Source organism: Leptosomus discolor, chromosome 1 (assembly GCF_034619465.1).
Source record: "Leptosomus discolor isolate bLepDis1 chromosome 1, bLepDis1.hap2, whole genome shotgun sequence".
Taxonomy (NCBI): domain Eukaryota; kingdom Metazoa; phylum Chordata; class Aves; order Leptosomiformes; family Leptosomidae; genus Leptosomus; species Leptosomus discolor.
Genome location: NC_141391.1, coordinates 207,079,919 through 207,105,708, shown reverse-complemented (window position 1 = coordinate 207,105,708; position 25,790 = coordinate 207,079,919). Strand labels below are relative to the sequence as shown.

The following is a 25,790-nucleotide window of genomic DNA, read 5'->3' as shown; positions in this document are numbered from 1 at the left end:
ATCTGGACTCTTCTCTAGGTGCTTGGTGTCAAGGTGAGAGGGAGTGGACACAAGTTGCAATGAGGGACATTTCAACTAGATATAAAGGCAAACATTTTTGCCATCAGTATGATCAAACATTAGAACAAGGACCCAGAGAGGCTGTGAATGCCATCATCAGAGACTCGAAGGCAACCCGACACAGCCCTGCGCAACCTGCTCTAATTGGACTTGCTTTGAGTGGGGAACTGGACTAGATGACTTCTCAAGGCCTCTTCCAGCCTACAGGCTTCTACGGTTCAGTGAAAGGAAACAGGAAAATAGAAACATTTCACTTGTGTTCTTTACCAGGTCACCATCTACTGTACTGTGAACGCTTCGTATACAGTAAAGCATAGTCAGGATAAAAGAAGTTCTGGTACATTAGGAATTTCATCAGTTCTTGTTCTGGATATTTTTGTTTTCTTTGTTGGCAGTTGATAAGTTAGTTTTAAGGCATTCTTGAAGATCTCTTTGATCCTACTTGCAGAGTCACTGGCAACTACCAAATTAAGCTAATTAAGATAGGGTTTTCTTCTTGAAGTGGTTTTGGTTTTTTTTTTTCACCTCCCTAACATGTAACCGCATTTTCGGTTTAGTTTAATTAATGCATCTACATTGACTTTGGGACCCTTTAGGGTCATTTTCCTCCTTTCCTGCAGAAGTAAATAAAAGAGTCTTTGTACACTAGTGTAGAAATATCAGGAGTGTTAATAGATACTGTCCCTACTACTGTTATACAACTCCACAAGAAAACTTATTAAAAGAGAAGGTTTGGTTTTCTATTAGCTTGATTTTCTGCCAAATTGCTATGTTTAGCCAGAGTAATAGCTTGGTAGGCTAGTACAGATCTTTCAAATGAATAGTTTATGCGTTTTTTTAATATAGTGGTGCCATTGTTTCAAAACGCTCTATAAACATCTAATGTTAATTGGAGGAAAATTCTACTAAAGATTAGTAGAAAAGATAAAGACACGAAAGTTTCCAACCAATGTAGGGTTGTTAATATAGCAGTGATAAATACTGGAAATATACTGAAAATTTGAAATGTGCATGAATATTGATACTTAGCATTTTAGTAATTCTGCAAGAGATAAATATAGGTAATTTCATTTTATATTTTGATTGGCTTCTGGCTGTTTTTAAGTGATCAGTGTGGCCTCACACATACACATGTGATTCATTAAAAACTTTAACATAACTCAGCTTGTTCTTACGTTTTATTAATCCTCTTCTGTGTATAAGCACAGGTTCCATTATGGATCAATGCATAAACTGCAGCTCTTGATACTTTATGTTCATTGCTTTATCTTCTGCATTACACTGGAGACAAGGATCATTGTCTGCTTTGTAGTTAGTTGGAGGGGAGGCATTATTCTTCCTGAGTAGGGCACAGGACATTAATAGGTTCCAAGGTTTTCCTCAGAAGAAATTTGTGCAATGTAAGTTAGTGCATTTCTCGGCCGTTTTATTTAAAAGTGATCAAGTTTCAGCCACCGAGAGGAGAAACTTGTTTTCTTTATTCTCTGCTTTCTGTGAGACTCAGGAAGATTCGATAGAGATATTAACTGTCAAAAGGAATGCAGAGGGGATTTGCTTTGGTGTCAGTTTGTCCCAGCAAATGCAAAAACCACATTGTACAGGAGAAGTTCATGTGATAATTTCCTTGGGAGCCTGGAGCCCCACAGCCAGAGACAATGGGACTTGACACCTGGTGACAATTACGCTCAGCTCAGATGATGAGTTACTGCTGCTGAACTGAGATGTTGCCAGCCATGTCTGTCACTGTCAGTGACCTGTCTCATGCTTGAAATTGGAGTGTTTTATGTCTTGCCAGATGCAGAGCACACAAAATGTTTAGCTTTTCGTCTCTTCCTCCTCTGTAGCCTCAGTAATAAATCAGTTCCTGAATGCAAGTGAAGAATAACAGAATATAAAGCTCCAAGAACCCCAGTGGTTTTCATCATGTAGCCATAGTGTGGGACGATATAGGCAGCTGTGTCATTTTTTCACATTAATGTGGACTAAATGTTGTGTTTTCTTTGCACCCTCAGACAAAAGTGCTGAGCTCACAGGGGCTGGTCCATGCCCAGAGTTAATATGTTGCTTTTCTCCCTAGCTCGCCCCATAGCTAACAAAATAAATCCAAGGGATAGACATTGTTCTCGCAGCATTCCACCCACTTTTCAAGTGATAGCGATCCCCTGTTTTCCCTGTTCTTCAACATGAAGACTCCCGAAGAGCTTAACAAAACTTGCCAGTCTTAAGTTCACCTAAAGGGATCTCTTCACTCCGCTCTGAAAGAGGACGATTTAGAGTAAGGAGCAAGCGTTTAACGGTAGAGAGTAGTGCTACGAGAGAAGAGTGGCGTATACCACATCTTCCCAAACAGAAATGGAAAGGATAATTTATCTGGATAGAATGCAATCACTCATTTGCATATTTGAGAAGGGCAATGCTGATGACACTTTTTCATTATGGAAGGAGTAATAACATATTCAGTTCAGGAATTTAGGTTTAGGGTTCTGCTTTCATTATTCTGTTTCTCTTGTAGGTCAGGACTCAGTTCTCAAGTTTTTGATTCACCCTAGAGTTTTACTGTAATTATTCTACTCAGTTATAGCTAAAGAACTTGAGCTTTCAATATTTTCTGTTTATCCCTTGGTAGATTGTTTTCCATCTGAGTTTTAAGAACAGCTGTAAAACAGCATGAGAACATTTTCCTGAGATTAATATTTATTTTTTAAGCATGCCACCTACTGCTTGAAGTACGAAAGCCTTTGGTCAAAGTACATGCAGATTGCACAACCAAAAGATTATGCATGGGTTTTTTTATTGCTCTTGGTGCTATGAAAATATTTAAATGTCTGGGTCAAACCTGGGTACATTAAACAGCCATGGTGACCAATAGGGTTTTTTTCAACTCCTTGCTATCAAGATAGGATATGTTTTTGTGGAAAGAGATCTAAGTTACTGTTGTGAAAAGGTACTTCAGACTTCAGTGTGGCTTACTCAGATGATTAATGTGGGCCACATGCATCTGATGTGGCAAGAAGCTAACTGATGTTTCTTATTATCTTTTCTTCTCTGATGCAACTTTTGTTTTCAAAGTCTGGATGCAGTAAGTGCCTTCAGAGCATAAGTGTCCGTAATACTCATTTTCATGGTGTTACATGATGGCTGTCTTTTCCAAAAACTAGCCCTTGCTGACAACAGTAGCCTCCAGTAATGCAAGAGCCAAAATCATGTAATGGGCTACAGATTCTAACGGAGAGAGATAATCTGGTCAGAAGAACAAGTTTACCTCCCATAGATTTGCTGGCTGCAGCTTTGTGACTGTGAGCTTGGGAAGATGATGTTGCGCAAGAGCGGCACAGCAGGCAGCAGAATTTTCTTCTTCCTTGAATTTTACAAAGTTTCACAGCAATGCTATGAGATGGAAGGAAATTGCACCCATTTGACAGATGAGTGAACTAAAACACAGAGAGGTTAGGTGGCTGTGGTGGGAGCTCTGGCTTACAGCAGACACCTAAGGACAGCAGAGACTGCGGGGCCCTGCCTCTCAGCCCTGACTGCTAGCCTGCCATCATCTCAGGTTCTCTGCTGAGCCTCAACATTTTCTCAATCAGAGAGATTCTAAGCATTCTGCAAACTCTTTGCCTTCTTTTTTCTCCATATTTGTTTGCATCAGGTTCCACTCAGATTAGAGACCAAAAATAATTAAGCTGCCATTAGGCTAACAGGTACAACATGCAGAAGAGTTTTCAGAGGGTCTCCAGCAATGTCAGACACATACTGCAAGAAGCCTCTCTGTGAAACTCCTGTCAGAGTAGCAGTTGTTCTCCATTGCAGTCATTTTTTTTTATGACGTGGAAAGGTCGGTGTATTTATTTGTTGTTCTATTTGTGCATGTGGTATAGCTCAGGGGTATGTCAGTCCTGACCCTCTTTGAGGCTTGCAATACTGACAAATGCAGTGTTCACGTAGCGCTGGGGGAAGAAAAGTTAGTTGTAATTCAGAGAATGAGGTTTAAACTCAGACCTGTGGATTCAGCAAAACACCTGTGTATTTTTCATTGCTGTTCATTCAGCTTTGCCTTTTCCATTGCCCCTGGTCAGCTGGATCAGGAATTAGTGTAATCAGGCATAGTCCAACTGGTGTTGGTGAAGCTTAGCTGATTAATGCCAGCCCAGAATCATGCCTGCATTTCAAGGAACATTTTTTTAAAATTTTTGTTATTGTTATTAGTCTCTTCTTCTTCCTTCCTTGGACCATTTATTGGACTGCCTTCCTTCTCCATTTATTTCCCACTCTGCATACTATCTATACCAATTTTTAGACTACAGGATGTTAGCACTTTCCTTCCTTGCTGTTCCCTGTTTCTCAATCCTGTCAGAGGGAACATGATTTCAGTAACATTGTCTTCCATGTCAAGCTGGGAGACCTGGAGTCGTTCAAGCAGGTTTGAAACAGGAAAACATTATAAATTGCTCTTGTCCTCTTGCTGTCAATTTGAGGGAGATTCCTTCTAGTTTGTCTGTCTGCCCTCAACTCACAGACTGCTGGGCTGATGTAAGGCTACAAACAGCTCCCAGCAAAAAGTCAGGGAAGCGGTGAGCATAAATCTGCTTCTGCACTTCATGAATTGTAGTGGCTTGATATTCTGGAGACACAATAGCTTTTTTCATGACTATGTGAAATTGTAAAAATGTAGAACTGTTTTCAAGTGAATTTCTGGAAGTAACAATAAACAGCGAAAAAACTAGCCTGTTCACTTTCATGATTTTTGCAGAATTAGCATATAATTTCATACGTTATCCTAAACATGAAAAAATTTGATTTACACTCGTTTGGTGATCTCTTATACCTTGGTTACAATGCAAAAGACTATCTATTGTGAAATAGACTGGGAAACCAGCTCAGGCACTGCTACTTTGCGTGTATCTCCTGTAGTGCACAGTGCTGCATCCTTTTCAACCTTCCTTCTGACACACAGATTTAGTTTGCTGCCTTGCCATTAAAGGAAATAAGCAAATAATATTTTCAATAAACAAACAAGATTTTCAACAAAACTCCGATGTAGTATAATCTTTCTAACACGAACACGTATAAGTGACCTGATTTGTCAGCTACTGTGTTTATAGTGGAGACATCAGTATTACTGAGAAAGGAATGAGAAGTGCTTTTTAGGCACAAATATTTGCTTTTCATTTATTAAGGGAAAGGTTGAGCAACGTAGAAAAACTATTTTTAGAAGTGGTGGAGGGCTGTAGCCTATAAGCCATGTATTGTTGGAAGTATGTGTACATATATATATATATGGACAGACTATTGGTATTCCTTGCTTTAATTGATTTTATTTAATAAATAGCTTTCTGTTGCCTACTTTCCCTAACATGAATACTTATTTTAAATGTTGTATTAAGTTTCCTTTAAAACAATGGAACATTCCTTTCTGCAAGGATCTGTCCCTCACGGTACAATACTGAGTCATAGCAAATGGTAAAATATTGAGTCAAAGGGAACGAATACCAAGGTAAACAGTCCTTAACTCTGTGTATTTTGCTAGGGTGTGACAAAAAGGTAGATAGGAACCTACTTTTCAAATAGGAAAGGTTATTAGGACACAAGGACCTGGCGTCAGGCATTATCAGTATTTTCTGTGCCAATGCCCAGGATAAAATCTCCCCTCAGGTTCTGATTTCTGTTCAGGGCAGTGTTTGAGGACTGAAGACAATTTAGGAATTTTAAATGTGAGGCATGTGCTAATGGATCGTTGAAATAAACTGGTTCTTCAGAGGATCAGCAGCCTCACATTCCTTTGCAGGTAAGGTCACTGTCAACATGCTCAGTGCCCTGTATGTCAGGGTTACAGGTAGTTGACACTTTGCAGGCAGCTGAAAAAAAAAAAAACAAACCACAAAAGGCTGCAACTCCTTCCTACACTTCTGGTACAGTATTTCATATGGTATAGTTTAATGTTAGAGAGAGGACATTGATAAAAGGATGCAAAGAGTCAGAGGTAGACTGGACTTAAGCTGTGTATATTTGTGAGTGGATTATTCCCTTTAATAGGAACAGAAATGCACACACACACATATATGCACATGCTTCTTAGCTCCAACAAGGGATGCACCTGCAGCAGTTTAAAGCTTTGGTGGGTCCTGGCAGTTAGTAAATCTCTCAGGTTCTCATAGCTTTGCTAATACTGGCACCCAGTCTAGACCACAGCTGTGCTATCACAAGATTTAGTTTCAGTAAAGTTTCTTCGGAAGGAACTGTTTTATCGTGCCATTGTATAATGAGAATAAATGTTCTCCATAGAAAATTCTCATGAAAAATTCATGTATAACATGTCCTGAGCATGTACAATTGATGGCTACATATTTTTAAGTCCTGTCAGCTTCCAATTTCTCTTTTCCCTTCTTTTTTAAATGACAAAATATTGCAGTGTGCTCTCTGTGTGTGGTCAGGGCATTACATATCAATACTCTGGCTTTAAACCTTTTTTTTTTTTAAAAAAAATAAAAAATATTATTGTTTGTGGGCTTCCTCCAGGGAAATAAGATGATGTAAATTATTTACTGTAACCAACTTGCCCTGCAGCTCCAGCTATGGAATTCAGTTACTGACCTTAAAAGCAAAAGCAAAATTGCCCTTTTACAGTTGACATTATCTACGTCATGAATTGCCAAACAGGAACCTGAGATTTCCTTTCCTTGGTCACAAATTCATAATAATACATGTAGATACTTACCTATATTGTGCTATACTAATGTTTTACTAACCACACAAGTCTATATTGCTTATAAAACTTTTGAAGGCAGAACAGAATCTGTACCATGTGGTCACATTCCTCAGAATCAATATTGAGCAAATAAATTTATTCTACTCAGACTAACTTCCAGGCATTTCAGGCAAGAGGAATTCTATGTGCTGTGCTTTTTTCAAGTAAAAATGCTTGTCCTTGTGATTCTCCCACAGTCTGTCTTTTCTGCCACATCAGAAATACTTCAGCAGCTGTCTCAGCGTTTAAGATCCTTCTCAGATGGACCCCTCCATCTCATATATTTATTCCACATAACAAACTTGGAAAACAAATCACAAATATCCCTTTAGTGTCACTCATCATATCTAATATGCAAAAACACTGCCATTGCCCCATTCTTCTTTCTCCTTTGATCTGAATGGATTTGGGCAGCTTGTGATGGTATTTTGAGAGGGCAGCCATGATAGAGTAGCTACAATATCTTCACCTTGCTTTTTCATCTTTCCTTATGGACCAAAATATTAACTTCTACCAATATGTAACAGACTTGATTATTGTTTGACTTTTCTAAAAAAAAAAAGCTTCATTTTACTTTGTTTAGGTATAGATAGTGTTATTCTTTGGAAGGTTTACCTATCATGTCATCTTTTGTCATTATGTTTTGTTACTGAATATGAATATATACTAAATTCTGCAGTAGCTCCCTTTTACCTGTTTATATTGCTGTGTTTTTACTTTAAGATCATTAGGACAGATACTGCCTCTGTCTGTGTGTCTGTACAGGAACTATTACAGAAGATACTGATTTTGATTGATCTTTTGGGTAGTAACTCCAATCCTACCGTGACTTCTTCACTTTCATGTATATAAAATATACAGTATTCCTATATAAGGAATCATCTCATGGTTCTTTCTGACCCCAAACCCTAGAAATTACTGGAGATTTCTTACCTTTCTCTATGTCATAGTGCTTGTTTTGATGGTTTCTTTTCATAATTGGTAATTGCTTTTTTCTTTCTCTCCCTCTCACATGGTTTCACTTTTTCTCATCTATCCAGATCAAGGAACTGTACAAAAAGTTGTTGTCCTACCCACCAACTTCTCTGCAAGTGGAGAACTCATTTTAGAAGAGCTGGAGGTTTTTCAGGTTTGGCTTGCTCCTACTTTTACTCTTCCAATGTGTATGTTCACACAGACATTTTGTTCTAAGAGACTTTGGCAAGGGCAACTGTGACTTTATAAAAGATCAAATAAATGTGCATACTGTCAGCTTGATACCTACCCAAAGAGCAATATAAAATGCCCACTCTTATGAAGGCTGTAGCTAGCTTAATTCTTTTTTTTTTTTTCCCCTATTATTTAAGTTGCTTATTTTTTATGTTGTTATACTGGTTAGAAGGACTTTGAGAATCACTTTTTTACAAGGTTGTGTTAAAATGTCTGCCAGAAGGCAATTTTTATCATTGGCATCATGTATTGAGACTGTCACTATTTACAGACAGAATCTAAGATTTTTGTACTTCTTTGATTATCTGTAAGTCTTGCTGATCGTGAGCTGCAGAATGGAAGCGAACTAGCGTTGCATTTGCTTAACTCCAGTTCTTCAAAGCCACATGCCTCTGGAGTCAAGAAAGCTAAAAGCTTAACACAACATAAGCTGAAACGAAATGCAAACAACTACAGGGAGAAATAAGGGAATAACCTCTGTCAGTCACTCTGGCATGTAGCAGCTTCTAATAACCTAAAGAAAATGTTTACCCTCATGTTGAAAAATCCCTTTCAAATTTTTGAATGGGCTATTCTTTATACAGGTAGTCTTGGGGCAAATGGCAGTATGCATCTATAAACTCAGTTAAGGGTTTTGTCATAGGCTTTTCTCTATTGCATTGAGGGATACAAAGAGGAAAATGTAAGCTTTTTTATCTAGACAGGCAGCATTAACAATTTCTTTAAGAAAAAGAATACACTCTGTGTTAACCCTCATAAAGGCATAATCAGTCTTTCAAGGCTTTTGTTGAAGACTTCCCTTTAAAAAAGATATATGTGAGTAATATTACCTAGAGAGTACCCTTCACCTAAGTATTACTAATTTCATTTAATGAAATGTAAATTGATACAGTGAGAAGATAGGTGGGCTGAGAGGAATTCTCACCCTAAAACTATTTTCTGGGCCTCTGTGCACAGTTTTTTATCCTGAAGCCTAAAAATAATGTTTTTGTAGCCTCTACCATTGCAGTCTGTGCAGGCAACATGGCAGTATTTTGGTGACTTTCTCCAAGAGAGAGGGCATGAGATCACTGTCTCTGTGCTAGTAAATATTGAGATTAAGCAAAGCACTGATTCCTTTCCAGAGTATAAGCAAGAAAAGGAGAATGTGGCATCAGATCCAGTGTTGCTTTGACCTTGAGTGTCCAGAGAGATCATGAAATATTACATCAGCTCTAAACTCCTTCAAACCTTTGCCAATTCACATGATTTGCAGCCAGATTTTCTAGTCCTAGCCTCCCTGCTCTGCTTGTAGTCCACTGCAATTAATCCTAGCCCACTGCTATGGCTTTCCTTTGTGACTGAGCAAATGCTAAATCTTAAAAAATGCTGAACACTTTTATTACCATCAGTTTTATCATTTGTTTGGATGAGAATAATGAATTGCTTCTCTTCCTTAAGGCAATGAATGTGATAATTCCTTTTCCAGCTCTAACGTTTGGTTTGGACATAGTAAACGACTGCAGTGATGACACACAGTAGTATACAGTACTGTCTCTGGGAAAGAATCATTCAATAACACACATTCCATTTTTAATATTCTAGTCATTGATAATCTAATGTATATGTTGGATGGTAACCAAACTGTATGCATGTAGATAATGTGTAGGAGAAATATAACACATTCTTATCTGGATCATGTGGTAAATATGCATGAGCTATTGTATGTTTTTTCCTTATCATTGTCATCAAAGAACAAATATTGTTTCTTATTACAAAATGAGAGTAATGGCTTCAAAACACATTGTTCCTATATTGTTGAGGTAAAACAGATGCAGGTTAATTGAAAGTGTACAAAAACATGTTGATGCACATGAGTAATAATATTGCAGTTGAGTTTAGCCAATACATTCATTGTCTACATGTCATTTGTTTAGTTCTGAAAATAGCAAAAAAAATAGTAGGACTGAGTGATGCATTTCCAAGATATGAAAAGTTATAGTTTTCTTAGATACGATTTAGGTTTTTTTGAATTTTAAATTTTAATATTGGGACAGTATTAAGAAGAGAGTCCTTGTAAGTGTGGTCTGGAATTTTGTCTTTCAGAGTAATTCTCCTATAACAACAATGAAGATTTCATCTAAAAAGGTAAAGTGGAATGCTTACTTAGTGCTTATTAATTGAGAAGAAAATTTACTTAAAGATGTTAGAATATCAGTTGTTGTGCAGCACACTAAATATAGGCAGATTTTCTATAACGAATATGGAGAAACTTCACTGAAGCTTGCATGGGCTGTTTATATGCCCCAAAGACACTAAGATGAAACAATTTCTATTCATTATGTATCATTTCTAATTCACTGAAAGTGTCCTTTTTTTTGTTGTTTTGCTTGACAATTAAGGAAAAAAAATAATAAAAGAGGAAATTTGCCCTCCCTTTTTTTTCTACAAGTCCTAAATAGAAATTTTCCCTTGGAAGTCTAATCAATGCAAAAAGGCAGTGTTGGGGCTGTTGGGTCCGTGGTGCAATTGTGTGTGTTTGTTTATTAGTAATAAACAATGGCAATAAGAAAGGTGAAAACAACTGAGAGGATTTCTGCTAAAATGTTCAACACCCAAACTAAAAATATATATTCCATCATTCTGCAAGAACCATGTTGCTCAATATTTTGCAAAACTACTAGTAATTAAACATTATTCACTAAATGGAATTCAGTTTAATTTTTTAGTTTTATGACAAACAGGTCAGGAGAGTTTCAAGGTTTCTGTTTGATAATCATTTATGTTTTAGCATAAATGAGTAATTGTTTCTTAATAAAACAGTCATATTGGCCCAGATTTTGGTGATGACCTATTCACTTTGAACTTCTTTTGCAAAAGTTCCCATTTATTATGAAAGTTCTTTTGGCTTATTTTTCCAGGTATATAAGGTTATCAGAATGTGGCGCTAAGCCTCAACATAATCTCCAGGTTTTATGTCTTGGAAATCTATGCACTGGAGAATCCAAGTTGGAACTCTGCATAATATTTATTAAAGTGACTATAAGCAGAGAAAATACTCAGTTCAAAGGCTTGAGCCAATGATCATCACTGAATAAGAACCAAGTTCTCAAATCTGAGCAATATTAACTCAGCCTGTCTGCCCCAGAACAGAACAATGACACTCAATGTCCAAAATCTTTAACATTCCTCAGTGTTTCTAAGTGTTTTTTAACAGGAAGGTGGAAATATTATAGGCCTATTCACCTGGGAGATTTCTGTTTATCTTGGCTTTATGTATATTAATGGCTCCCCTCTTGGTCTTGAGTTAATTCCGAAATAAATTGAAAGGTTTTTAGCTGTGTTAGCCGAGTCGCAGGTGAAGCTCCACATCTGAAAGAAATCTTTGCGTTTCCTTCTACAGCAACAGTTGTACGTGAGCTCAGATGAAGGGGTCACCCAGGTATCCTTGCATCGCTGCCACATCTACGGGACCGCCTGCGCTGACTGCTGCCTAGCCCGAGATCCATACTGTGCCTGGGATGGCAACTCCTGCTCCAGGTTTTATCCCACAGGGAAAAGGTGAGAGGTATTAAGCAGCCTAGTGAAGTCTGCCAGGAAAGGCGGCTTTTGTTCTGCTATGTAGCCTGAGGTATTATAATGTGATGGAGAAGTGGGATGTCATTCCTTTCAGGAGCATGTACGAACAATACCTCCATAGCTATTGTGCTTGGCATTGTTCATCACCTAGGAGTGTATGCTGCAGGAGTGTATGATAATAACAGCTTGCCTTTACATATTTAAAGTAATGGACTGAAAAAAAAAAACCCACAAAACATTCCTAATCATAAATGTTAATCCTTCTGTGCACACAAAATCAGTGAAACATTTGTTCACTTTGTTTAAATTCAGTTGCTCACTATGGATGTAATTATGATAACCCTAAATACAGCAAAATATCTCTTGGACAGTCTGAGGAATAAAGTAATTTATTTTCTTTTGTTTCTCATTTGCTCCTAAGTGAGAAGAATTATTTCCAGGGAAATTTTAGGCAAAAGTGATTTCCAATGTAATGCCTTCAGATTTGGGGGTTTTGACATGAGATTTATTAAAGCAGACAGGAAAAGCAATTTCTCTTTAATTTACAACAAAGCTAATAGCCCATCTCATAATTCTTATGCAAAACAGGAGCCTCTTTCCTCCTCCCAGGGGAAATATTTAATAACAGGAGGCTGTAGAGCTCTTGTATTACTAAGATTTCACTTCATATACAAACAAAGCTACAGAATACACAATGAGGTGTTACTGCAGAGGAAAGAAATGTTTCAGATGTATGCCAGAGCTTTACCCACTGTGTGCCACTGTGCTCGTTGCCTGCACCTGAGCTGCAGATGCAGAAGAGGAGATACAGTTTATGGGCTTTACTCCTTTACCTACATGGAGGGAGACAGTAGAGAGAAACAGGCAAAGCTTGGCTCTGCTCCAGTGACCCATTGTCAGCTGATGACAATGTCATCCCCTGGGGTTAAGGGCAATTACTTTTGTTACTGTAAATTTTCTTGACTCATTCCTTATTTGAGATTAAAAGGCAAAGCACAACTGGGCCATGAGGCAATTGGTAAAGTACCTTGGGTTTTTACTGCTTTCACTCAGCATATTCAGCCTCCAGTCTGCAAACTGATTGTTTTCTTCAATGGAACAAAGGTCAGAAGACAGGGGGAGGAAAGAAAAGAAAAATCAATCCCCGAGTCTCAGGCCACCTAACTCCTACACTAACACAGCTGCCAAAAGCTATAATGAGCAGTCAGGTATACCCAGTCTGTGCAGTTTCCCGTGGATTTCTTGCCATCCCCATTATGTACGCCCAGGTTTATTTCCACTGGGACTTGCTTTCATGCTGACATTTTGTTTGCAATTTGCTTTTTATATCAAACCAAAATAAATACCTAGAACTGTATGGAAAAAAAATCTGGTTTTCATATATGAAGGAAATGAGTTGTCTCTTTATCTAACAAGAGAGATTATGAAGGAGAAAACATTGGTAATTAGAGCCAAATCCCATAGTCTAGACAGTAGTATCTGCTGGACACATTTGCTTATTTCCTTCTTTTGACAATTTGTCTCCCATGGATTACTGTGATTCCTCATCCAACATTGATTCACCTCAAAACACCTGACAGTATTATCTTTATATTCTAACCACCACCTTCTCAACCTTTTTTTTATAAATATCAAACTAAGTTTACATTCTCAGAACTGCTTAATGCAAGCAGCGTACCATTTCTGACAGTATGGAGCGGCTCAAGGTAGCACAGGAATCCTGAAATTTACTCAGAATGTCTCCTTTGACTCACATAAATAGTTCACAAGGGTTAAGATCCCGAGGCATAAGATGAAATATTTTTGATGGTAAACATCAAAAATATACTTGGAATGTCAGAAATTACTCCTTTGAAACATCACCTTTCAAACGTTTCCTTTTAAGACAATGCCATGAAGGATCAGGTGACATGGGATTATAAACAGTCTCTGGTTGTTTGTGCAGCACCTGGTATAATGTGGCCATAGAGACATCACCCTTCACTCAGTGGTGCTGGAGCTCCAGGAGCTTTTTATGGTTTCTGAACTTGCAAGTCATTAGTGCATAGTTTAGAATGCAGTTGTTACATGTCCCAGCAGCATCCGTTTGCAACAATCTATCACTAATATATATTTTTTTTGAACTTGAGAAATATTGAACTAAGTTACAGAATATATGGCAAACAAAATACTATATCTTAAGAACAAAGAATTCATGTACCAGCTTTTCATGCACTGAATTCTGCGAGCTATGACCTCCTAGCTGAGGAGAACTGAAATGCCAGTATTCCAAATCCCGGTAAGCTCCCTAACTGATTTCCTACAGAATCATGACTTTGCATCTGTCATCCAAATAATGTAACAAAGTCCCATTTAGAAGTATTCTGAGACTTGGTGAGTTTGAGTATCTTTTGGAAATAGTCACATACCCTCAAGCAGAGGACAGAACTGAACCTTAGCTCTCCAGCATTCTGAAAACTTCAGTCACTCTGCTACCAAGGTGGCTACAGGCACCAAAAATAAGGTGTCTGCCAAAATCAAGGAGGGAACATGCCCTATATCATAATTCTCTGTTGGCGCATGTCATGGTTTAAGCACAGCCAGCAATTAAGCACCACAAAGCTGCTCGCTCACTCCCCCCTGCCCAGTAGGATGGGAGAAATAACTGGAAAAAAACCCAGTGCAACTCATGGGTTGAGATAAAGATGGTTTAATAGAACAGAAAAGGAAGGGCTAATAATAATAATAATAAAAAAAATAAAATAGACAAAACAAGTGATGCACAATACAATTGCTCACCACCTGCTGACCAATGCCCAGCAAATCCCCAATCCACAGTACCCTCCGGCCAACTCCCCCTGGTTTATATGCTGGGCATGACATCATACAGTATGGAATACCCCTTTGGCTCGTTTGGGTCAGCTGTCCTTGCTGTGTCCCCTCACAGCTCTTTGTGCATTCCCAGCCTCCGCTGGCAGGGCAGTATGAGAAGCTGAAAAGTCCTCGACTTAGTATAAACACTGCTTAGCAACAACTAAAACATCAGTGTGTTACCAGCATTATTCTCACACTAAACCCAAAACACAGCACTGTATCTGCTACTAGGAAGAAAATCAACTTTATTCCAGTAGAAACCAGGACAGTGCATTAGATATGAGCGCTGTGACTTATGCATCTCATTCTTAGGTGCTTGCCTTTTTGAAGAGTTCCAGCTCGGGGTTCTGGCTTTGAATGTTAGGTCTTGCAACAGTGAACCTGTGTCTATTTCATGCACCACATCTAACCCTTCCACCTCTATACCCCCATTGCAAAACTACTTTACCTAACAAATTACAACAATTCTAGAAACTTCAGTGAAGTGTTTATTCACCTAAACAGAATCTTCTCTCTAGCAAGCCTGCCAGGAGTAAAGCACATTCCAGTAGGTCATGAACTACCCCTAACAGATGATCTAGTAAAAGAAAAAAAACAAATCCACAAATAAAAAAGTGTTTATTTGCAGTGTAACTATCTTTGAATAACATTTTGTTTTTACAAAATATTTCAGGAGGAGTCGTAGGCAAGATGTGAGACATGGAAACCCTCTGACTCAGTGCCGAGGTTTCAACCTGAAAGGTACTATAATTTAGAGATCCTCGTGCTATATAAAGAACACAAGGTTTTCCTTTATGTGATTCATCATAACTCACATTATCTGTGTGGTTTACTGGTAAAGTATAATTATTTTCCAAGACGGAGTTTTGTTTTGATTTGATTTTAACATCTTTCCTTGCAATTACATGTAACTTGCATATATATGATAAAATCATGAACCATGAAGTACATAGTTCAGCATATATGAAATGAGAAGCTGGCAGTGTTAACTAGAAACAGGTACAGTTAATTTCTATTCTACTTCTAAATCCATTCAGTCTTTATTAATTCCTCTTCAGGCATTTAATTCTTGGACCTCAGAATTATTCTGCATCTTAGAGGCCATATTGTGTTTCAGAGCACATCTTTCAGCAGGTGCTCAACCTGTCTTTTGAATTATTTTTCTCCCTTTACGTGGGAAAAGAAACCCTTCCAAATCTCTTTATGAAGTCCTTATTTCCAGCTGTGCAACTGTTTAGTCAGCCTGGCCTGGTGCAGGTGGACAGGGGAGCCAATACTCTGCACTCCCAGCTACCACTTTCCCCAGACTGATGGACAGCAGTCAAATAATGTCCAAAGTCCTCGTAAGACTAGACACACATATAAAGGCAGTTTAATCCTCTTGAACTTCATGCATGTCTAAGCTAGGCTGTGGCAATGTATGCCATCAAACCAAGCACACACGTTAAGAGAACTATGATCCTTTCACCTCTGTTTCTGAGCCTGCATTTTGCAGTGTATTCTCATCTGTACTGTCTGGAGATCAAATAATAGACCTGACTGTGTAATTGAATTTTTTGAGTAAAAGAACAGTGCCTTAAGAGTTAGATGTGAAATACTCAGTTAATAATAGTTTCACTGAAATGGTCTTTCCTGGGTCTCGGAAGAACCTCCTGCATCAAAACAAACCACAACTGTCATTTGGGTGTAGATCCCTCAGCCCAAATGTGGCTAATTATGCTCTAGTTGCCAATATCTACGGCGCCAGCGGGTCTTTCCCCATGACTTAGTACTAGGTCACCTATATGAAGCTGAATATCTTGAACAGGTAATTACAAAAGATGATCCCACCATTAGAGTATGCACTTGAGCTCTGAGAGACCCATGTTAAAGCGTAGGCTCTGAATCCTGAAGTAGCTTGAGCTGCGTGTCCTACCTTGCAGGCCTGTGCTGTGACTGCCCACCCATTGTTTGCCCCAAGGGTGGATGTCTCCTCTTTCCATGTGGAAAATATGACAATGTCAACTGTCTGTTTTCTGGGCTGAGGGGAAAAAAATGTTTAAACCTTGAGGGTCTTGTGAAACAGGTTTCTTTTTTTCCAACCATTTTTTTGATGTGAATGTATTTATAGGTTCATGTGGTTTAGCAACATTATAAATGATGTTTTGGTGGCAGCAGTGGGATATAGCATAGGTAGATGGTAGTTGTTTCCCTAGTGGAAAAAAAGATAAAAAGAAACAGCAGCTTAGACTCTTTCAAAATATAATTAAAGCCATTTATAGCAAAACTGCGTGTTTGGGGAAAAAATTAAATCTACCTAGAGGACAAAAAAGCAGAGAGTCAGGCAATAGCAAGTAATCTTACAAGTGCATAGGGAACCATAATCTTGAAAAGAAGTCTTTGAGCATGTTAGGTTGCATGTGTTAGACCTCTCAGCATGTATAAACTCAACATTTTTGATGTATTGCAATTTTAAAATATATCATCAAGGTCTAAGGGGCTTGTATGATTGCTTTTCAAATGTTCTGTGTAATATTGTTATGTTTGTGTTAGCCCTTATGGCCATTACAGAAATGTATTTGATTCTCTCAGTCTTTCCTTAACATGTATAAGTAGTAGTAGTATGGAGTAGGTAAGAAGTTAGTTATATACCGATCAATTAAACACACAAAAATGCCATTCTGTCGTACACCTACTTCCAGTGTACATCAAAATAACAATGTTTTACAGGTCCGATTCTCACTGTTCACTCCTACAGATAGGTCAACTCACAGATTCATTCTTTACTAGCTTATGGTCTTTGAATGCAAAATGTTTCACATTATTTCCCTAAAAGTTTCAATTGATTTTGGTACAACCTCATAAATATGCTAAAAACTTTGAAGGACTAGAACCAAGCAATGTCTCCTTCCTTTAGTAGACTAGATTACAATTTCACCTATCAGTTGATGAAAGAAGCTGAAAAGAGTGCGAGATAAAGTAGAGTCTGAGGAAAACCAGTCTTAGGACTGTGCAAAAACAGAGTCAGATTTTAGACATGTAGACCTCTAGGTATTTGCATTTCTCATATTAGTTTTGGTACCCATTTCTCCTTTGTAAAAAAAAAAAATAAAAAATTTTAAAAAAAAGGTATTTCATGTATGATGTAAGCTTTTGAATCTGGAAGTGTTATTATTTTCAGGACGAGTATTATTTGGGCCAAACAATGAGCATCTAAAAGTTCCTATCAGTAACTGCCAGTTGTTCATCTATCAAGACTATAAAGGAGCACAACAAGTCTAGGCGATGACATATGCTCAGCACTTGCCCAGGTGTTGCTGGAGTGCTGTAAATCTGTCCTGATCTGTGGCTGGCCTGTCTACGTATTCATTGCATTTCAGATTTAGAGCCAAGTCCCTTCCTTGCTTTACAAGAGAAGCAGGGGAGTGAGAGCCAAGTCTGCCCTCTCTCGCCTCCCTGTGACACCGCACGCAGCTGGAATGGATGACACCTTCTTTAGGGCATGCTGCTGTGTTTTGAGTCATACAACCATATTGGCCCTACTTGTAAACTGTGAAGTGTGAAGAAATGTATTAAATGCTTCATTCCTCTTTGGATAGTTCTACTCAGGCATTCTTGTAGTAGTAGAGAGTGAGATCACTTCAGGGAACAATATCCCTGAGATCAGTTAACCCATCAGCAGAGCTTGCCAGCCCACAAATATCCAACTTTCTCAGAACAGACCATGTCAGATTGAAAACACTGGTATTTGGAGCTGGATGTGCTTCTTCACATTTCATTTAATTTCTTAGAAAATTTTGTGCCCTAAATTACTTATTATTGGTCAATAACAGGATTAGATATACTTCATTTTACCTGCATTGCAAATATTTTACCTGTACTGCAAAGAGTTGCTTGCTTTCTATATCAAATCACCATTCACAGTAGCCTGTCCTGTTTTCTTTTTTCTTTCTAGCATACAGAAATGCTGCAGAAATAGTTCAGTATGGAGTAAAAAATAATACCACCTTTCTTGAATGCACACCCAAATCTCCTCAGGCTTCTATTAAATGGCTGCTACAGAAAGACAATGACAGAAGGAAAGAGGTGAGTAAGATGGTCCTCTGGATGGGACCCCAGTCAGCTTCTCGTCTACCCCCCACAGACCAAGACAAGGGAGCGTTTGTGTTTTGGTCAGACAGTCTGGCTACAGTGAAGCTGGAGAGATTGTATGGATGCAGGACAGTGACCAGCACTTTACTTATATAGGGACAGACTCTTTGGTAAAGCTGGGACTTGGCTCCTCAGCCCCAGTGATTTTTATCGGACTAGAACAGCTGTCAGAAAATTCCTATCAGCCCCTAAAGTCAGGGAACGAGCTAATGAATTTTTCCTTTACACCTTACTAATTGCAAACTGAAGGTTTGTGGCACTCAGGGCTTCTTGTTGATCTGAGGAAATAGGCATAAAAGCAATAACCTGTATAAAGTTTAGGAAGAAGTCAGCATGCAGTAGCCCTTCTGTGCTATTGAAGAGATAAAAGGCAAAAGTGGGAGAAACTAGTCCAGCCTAAGAACACATATTGACAAAAGCATTTCCCAACCGTGGTGAAATCCCATTTTCCATTACCGCACTCTCTAAGGCTCTCAATTTCAGCACTGTAATATACAGTATGATTGTTTATGGGGAATGTGCCTTCCTTAAGTAATATAAAAGGGGAAAAAATCCATTTCAAATCCAAGGCTGTTACTATATGAATAAAAAGAAACATCTTTCAAAGGGAACTATTAAGTAATATGGTGTCTATGGATAGATTGTAAATACCAAAAAGCATTACTCCCATATCAGTCCATTTTCCAAAATCGGAGAGGGCTAACAATCCTTTCACTGAATCTCTAATGCTGTTTTTCACACTTACTCTTCAAAGACTTAAGCCTTGTCCTGGCAATCTAGGTGCAATTCTTTAACTCTTTGCTTCAGCAGAACATCTCCCTTTTTTGTTCTTATGTTCAATAACTGTATTAGAATCATTGTAGTTTTAAATAACAACAAAGTAAAGCAAGAAAAGGGTTAATTACATTTCAAGCTCTCAGATTTCCAGAAATCTTACCTCCAAAATGTCTACAAAAGTTTACAATAACAGAATAGCATAATAAATCAATAAATTCCCAAGAGAATCAAGTATAATGTCAAGTGCAGTGGCAAAATAAAAAAACATTAATGAAAATACCAGCACTGGTATTCTTCCATAAAAGGTTAAATTAGCGATTTTTACTTCATAGTGAATATGCAAAGGGACATGTGCACAGTCATTTGCAATTGGATGGTAACTCAACAAGCTTTGGTAACTTGCTTCCTTCAGATGATGTGACCATCTCCTGGGCCTGTTGAGTCTGAAACCAGAAAGGAAATAGGAGACTAGAAAAATTGAGCTTGGTTTCCAATGAGCCAAGTCACAGCTGAGCCCACTGCGGTGAAAAGTTTTATATCAGACTATAGACTCTGCAGTGCAGATAGATTTCCTCAGAAGTTAGTCCCAGGAACCTGGTCAAAGTCAAAACTTTTAACTAGAAGCCACCTTGTGTTCAACGTCAGGTCAACCCTCAGTTCTGCACATTTCTTTCATCACATCTCAGCAGCAATTTCTGATATTGGAAGAGGCATTCTTGGGGGTAACCCTGGCAAATAAAAGTTAATTTCCTCAGCTCTGCTATTTGAACATTATGAAAACCGTTCTTTCACGTAGTCTCCAGATTTGCATCTTTGCTTTCACCATGATCAAATCTGTGTAACACAACCAATACAAATATTGAAGTAATTTTCTTTAGCGACACTTACCTACCTTGACGTAAGTTCTCTCCTAACAGTAGCAATAACAATGGTCTCTAGGAAGTGTGATAAAGGAAAATATAGTACCTTTATAAACCCTTTAAGAAAGAAAGAAAGAGGTGTTTGAAGTGAGACTTACCAAGAGGACCAATAGAGGGTTGTTCCATAACATTCCCTAAAAAGTTCCTTCTGCCTTTCTGCCCTTTAGGTCAAGCTGAATGAGAGGATCATAGCTACTGAGCAAGGACTCCTCATTCGCTCTGTCCAAGACAGCGACCGGGGGCTTTATCATTGCATCGCAACAGAGAACAACTTCAAGCAGACCTTAGCAAAGATCAATTTCAAAGTGTTGGATTCAGAGATGGTGGCCTTAATGACTGACAAGTGGTCCCCTTGGACCTGGGCCAGCTCGGTGCGAGCGCTGCAGTTCCACCCAAAGGACTTTGTGGGAGCTTTCAGCCACTCAGAAATGCAGATGATTAACCAGTACTGCAAAGACAGTAGACAGCAAGGTCAGCAGAGGGAAGAATCCCAGAAGATGAGAGGGGACTACAGCAAACTAAAGGCCCTTATCAATAGCAGGAAAAGTAGAAATAGAAGGAATCAATTACCTGGATCTTAATTTTATTTTGTAGTAATAGTTATCTTTGTCCTCACTGTAGGGGGCTTATATTTGTCTATTGAGAACAAATTTGAGCAAATTGATAAAAAATTAAATGAAAATCCAACAAGCCTCAGAAAAGATCTGTCTCCCAATAAAATGCAGTGTAACTTAAGAGAATAATTCAAAGCATTCTTTTTCGTAGATGCTTTCTGACACTAGGTTGGGCTGTGTCCCAGAAGCAGAACTGGGTATTCATCTTAAACCAGATTCACCTCTAACATCTCAGTATTTAATTACAGCCAAACAGAACTTTTTACAGAATCAGCACGTTATCTTGCAGCTCTGGAACTGTACCAACCAGACTGGTGGTGAAAGAATCTGGGTTAAGATGCCTGCTCAAAGTGGGTTGGTACTAAGATTTCCTTGCACTGCATTTAAGAACATGAGTTTCTTCTTGTTTACTGTTCAGTATTGGGTTTACAGCTTTCACTCATTGTTCAAATCATGTGAATGCATGCTGATAGGAAACAAGTAAAGTATAGTAGAAATGTTTCATTCATTCAGAGGTCAAATGAAGGAATGAGTAGAAGAAAAAAAAATTATACTTTATCAGAGGAAACACTGATTATTGTGCATAGTATGAGTTGTAATAAATTAATGAGTTCTGGAATGTAACTTAAAATATCTCTGCTCATATTGATTTTTATTAAAATAGGCTGTCCTATAACACTACATAGCTTTATAAGTGGCACAAAGCTAACATGAGACTGTTTGTTATACATACAATTTTAAAAAACACCTAAGTGACTTAGGTATTTTAGCTATTTTTCAAAGACTTACTTACACTCCAATTTATTTCAGAGGACAGAACATGGGTATACTGTATAGTGTTTACTCAGACATGAAAAACATAGATTATCTTTAATCTGTTCCATGATTAAATGGAGCTGCTCTGCAATATGGAAACAAGTCGTGAGTGTCTTTGAAAATTTTAAAACATTATTTTTTCAACTTTTTTCTCAAAGTTGCAAATATTTTAACTAGAATTTTTACTTTAAACCATTTCCATTTTCCAGTCTTTGTACCCTTTTTCTTTTCATTGTTATTTTCAAAATTTCCTCTTATTTTCAGTTTTCTGCTGAAAAGAAGGTCAGGAAAAGAAAACATAAAAAAAAGAATGAGGGAAAAATAAAACTGAAAAATGGGTTTGGGTCAAAAACCAAAAAGTATAACAACTTGAGAGGCATGTTTAAACAGAAATATTTTGTTCAAGAAGCAGCTGTCAGGTCTAATGAAGTATGTTTCGCTGAAAATAGGGTAAATGTGCATCAAGCAATCCTGGTGAAAACTATCACTTTTTTTTTTGAGCAACATTAATGCCAAAAATATAGGGACAAATTTTCCCCATTTTACTATGTAAGAGTGTTCCAGAAGCCACTGAGTCTGTTCAAAGGGGATAGATAACAGGGATTAAAAATGTACAAGTAGCTTAGAAAAAACTGTGGTTTATTCCATGATATTTTATGATAGTATACATAAACACAAACTAATGTTCAGCTCAAAACTGAGATATGTTAAGCTAAAATAGTGAAAAATAATTTCTGAAGAAAAATATTTTTAAAAAGTTGTTAATTCCAGCCAGTAGCAGATGGATACTGTATTTTAAAACAGCGTTTTAAACATTTTAATGGGTCTTTGTTGAAACTCTGGGCATTATTTTGAGATTCTGCTTCTGTTAGAATGCTCTGGGAATAACTCTACAGAGTGTAGAAGAACACCTCTGGGTTTGTGCCAGTGTGAATTAAGATCTAGTGCAATGGAAGTAACTCTGGTATTTAGCTGGTATCAGTTAAATGTGTCACTTCATCACCACCTGACGCAGAATAGCTGGGAAAGGGGCCTTGATTGATCAAACCACTTCAGCACTGTCTCAAAGCCCCTTTGACACTGATGGGAGCTCTTTAAATTTATTTTACATGTTTACTGCTTGCTTCAAAGCGGATGGCAATACCAACCTGCTCAGATATTGCCATCCAGTTAAGTGCTTTCCTTAATTGAGGCCTAAATGCATATTTCTGCAACACGTAGCCTCTGGTATCTAAGGCCCTTCTTATGGAAACCGTCAGGAAACTTTCTCTGTGACTTCAGTGAGCTTAGATCTGGCCCCAAGAGCGAGCAAAGCAGACTCTGAGGAAAAAAAAAAAAAAGGATAATGAGATGGGTAAGGAAAAATAAGGATTCTGGGTGGGTTTTTTCCCAGCTGACTTCCAGTGCTGCAAACTTTTTTTTTTTTTTCTGAGGATGACTGACTTCTCAAGTGTGTAAATGACAAACCAAAAATCCAGTGCCACAAAATTGAACTACCTCCTGGAATGACATTAGTGCATATACTCTGTATGCTTCCATGCTCTTCCTATTTTCCCAACAGATTCACTGCAGAGTTAGTGTGATATTAATGTCTATTGTGAGGGTCATAATTGCTTCCAGATGCAATAAAGTGATTAATAGGTATTTAAGGGTACCATTTACCCTTTAAGTGGTAAGGTACAGTGATATTTTAATAGGCCCCCTTTAGGCCTCAGAAATTATAGTTACACTGTTTTCTAATAGAATATTGGCAATAAGGGATTCCGTTAAAACAATCAGCATAGCTCAGAGTTTCATATGATTATAAAATAATATTTTTAAAGCTGCTTCATATGCCATTATTATGGTATGACTGTTTAAGGGATTATACTTAAACTAACATTTTTCCTGCTGCATGAAAACTTCAGCATATATATAATAAGCTTCTGTCAGTGCATAACCGGTCCAAGCTTCCATGCTGTAGCAGCCTTCCCCTATGTATAGAGTAGTTGGGAGCCAGACGCTCAGCTGGTATGAACTAATGTGACTTCCTTGCTGTCCATTTAGCTACTGTGCTTTATACCAGCCGAGAGTTTGGCCCTAAATGTACAGAACAGACAAACTGCAATTTTTTTTTCGTTTAAAGTAGCCCCTCTACTGTAGGTAACACCAAAACATAAGACTGTAATATTGTTTGTGCTATTTAATACCTCCTATTTTGAGGATTACTAAATAATGTACATATTTTATTCCTTAAAAAATACAAAAGCAAAATGACTTCTAGGCATAACTTCACCAAATGTAAAGATATGTTCTCTTCACAGTGTACCGATATTTTTTGGCTATTTTTATTTTGGGTAGTTTGTAAAGTTTGCTGAAATCTCGACCTAACAATGTGTTCTTTGCAGTTGTTGTTACTGTAGATATGTGTGTTTTATTAAGAAAATCTTGTTTTTAAAAGTGTAGGTATGTGTATAAGTTCCTAGCATGATGAAACTGTCATTACAGTGAATATGCATTATATAGTTGTGTAAGAAAGAACAAAATGTAGTTTAACATAGTGCTATTTAATTGAATATCTAAGATATTATTTGCCTGACAAAATAAAGTGTGTTGCAACAACCTAAAAATTTGTTGTTTCGCCTTTTATAAATGTGTGTTAAAAACAAAGAACTTTTTATTTTAAGCTGAAAAGCAGTCCCACAGACTGTCTTAAACAAGTCCAAGAAAATACTTTGGAACACCAGGTGTTGCAGATGATCAGTTCTGAGCCCTGCTTTGCACCGAACACTCAGTCACAGAGATTTCCAGGAATTCATGAGGAGTCAGAGATTAATTCTTCCAGAAATTATCCCATATAAGGACCTTGCATGTAAGCAGTTAACATTTTCTCATTGTTAAAAAAAAAAAAAAAAAAAAAGATTTTTTTTTTTTTTACTAGGAGTATAAAGCCAATCAGAAATGTCAGACTAAAGAAGGGGAGTGAAGTGTAAATGCTTTCTGCTTTTATTCCACTGAGAAAAAAAAAAACAACAAAACACACAAACACACCCCCAAACAAACAAAAACCCAAACACATTCTGTGAAATCCTGTCACTGAAACAAATTGTGTTGTTCAGCACTGTCTTTCAGTTGGGACTCGAGGCATTCTCCAAGCAGCTCTGCAGGTGAGGCAGGCTGGTGGACTGTGCCGTGGGGAGCCGCAGCTCTCTCATTTCCTGGAATGAAATAACCTGCCTGACACCTACAGTATGCTCCTTTTTCCTGCGTCTATTGTCCAAGCAGTGTTACTACTGCTCTTCTTGTCATCTGTTTTTCCAGATGGGTTTTAATGAGAAATAACAGGGCCTCCTCAGTTCTTTGGGATAATAATTAAAAATTAAATGTCACAAACACTGACTTTTGCAACAAGGTTCTGGATCATTAAACCTGGACTGTGTTTTCCCAAATTGATAGGTTTCTGCAAGGCATTACAAGGTGGGAGTGGATAAAATTGCCTCACTCCAGGATTTCTGTACTAGCTGATTCCTAGATGTGCTGATACTAGATAGTTACCTGCTCAGCACTCAGGCCAGTTTGGGTTGGAAGCTGAGATTTCGAGCACTTCCACATGCTGTAGGAAATGTTTGGATTAGGCTCCAGAAAAGCTGGGCATTTGCAGAGTTTTACACTGCAAAACCTTTCCAAGATCTGATCCTCAGCTTTTAGATCCTGCTCCAGTGTCTTTTGTTGATCTCCCCCTTCCTTTTTTGCCCCACTCCTGCAGGGCTGCAGTATGGTTCAACACTTACTGCTTTGATTCTGTAGCTCCAAGCAGCGGCAAAACAAGACATGGCATTTCTCCAGACATCAGATGTGAAATCTTCAAAGATCTGAACATTCTCCTTTGTCTTTCAACTGTCTGTCGGAATTTCTTTTTTTCCATCTGAGAGTCACTGCTTTTTCTAAGGTCGCTCTTCTGGTGACAAGAGCTTTCTAAGCTACTCCCTTCAAGTGAAAGCAGGATGAAAAACTCACACACTTACACAGTCTGTTGCAATGCATGTGCCCATGCAGGATCCCTACAGGGCAAAGCAGTGTCAAGTGCATCTCCTCTATGCAGCCACAGAAGCCCAGAGGGGACCAGTG

At 38.0% G+C, this 25,790-nt stretch overlaps 1 protein-coding gene across 1 annotated transcript in view; it reads left to right on the top strand.

The window, feature by feature from the left end:
• SEMA3C (semaphorin 3C) overlaps positions 1–20,834 on the top strand; it is a 119,403-nt gene extending 98,569 nt beyond the window's left edge. Inside the window, exons 12-17 of the mRNA XM_009954862.2 lie at positions 7,846–7,934; positions 10,100–10,141; positions 11,397–11,554; positions 15,099–15,166; positions 18,360–18,490; positions 20,421–20,834. Of these exons, the coding sequence (XP_009953164.1) occupies positions 7,846–7,934; positions 10,100–10,141; positions 11,397–11,554; positions 15,099–15,166; positions 18,360–18,490; positions 20,421–20,834 (902 nt within the window). The remainder of the gene's footprint in view (positions 1–7,845; positions 7,935–10,099; positions 10,142–11,396; positions 11,555–15,098; positions 15,167–18,359; positions 18,491–20,420) is intronic.
• The last annotated feature ends 4,956 nt before the right edge of the window (positions 20,835–25,790 follow it).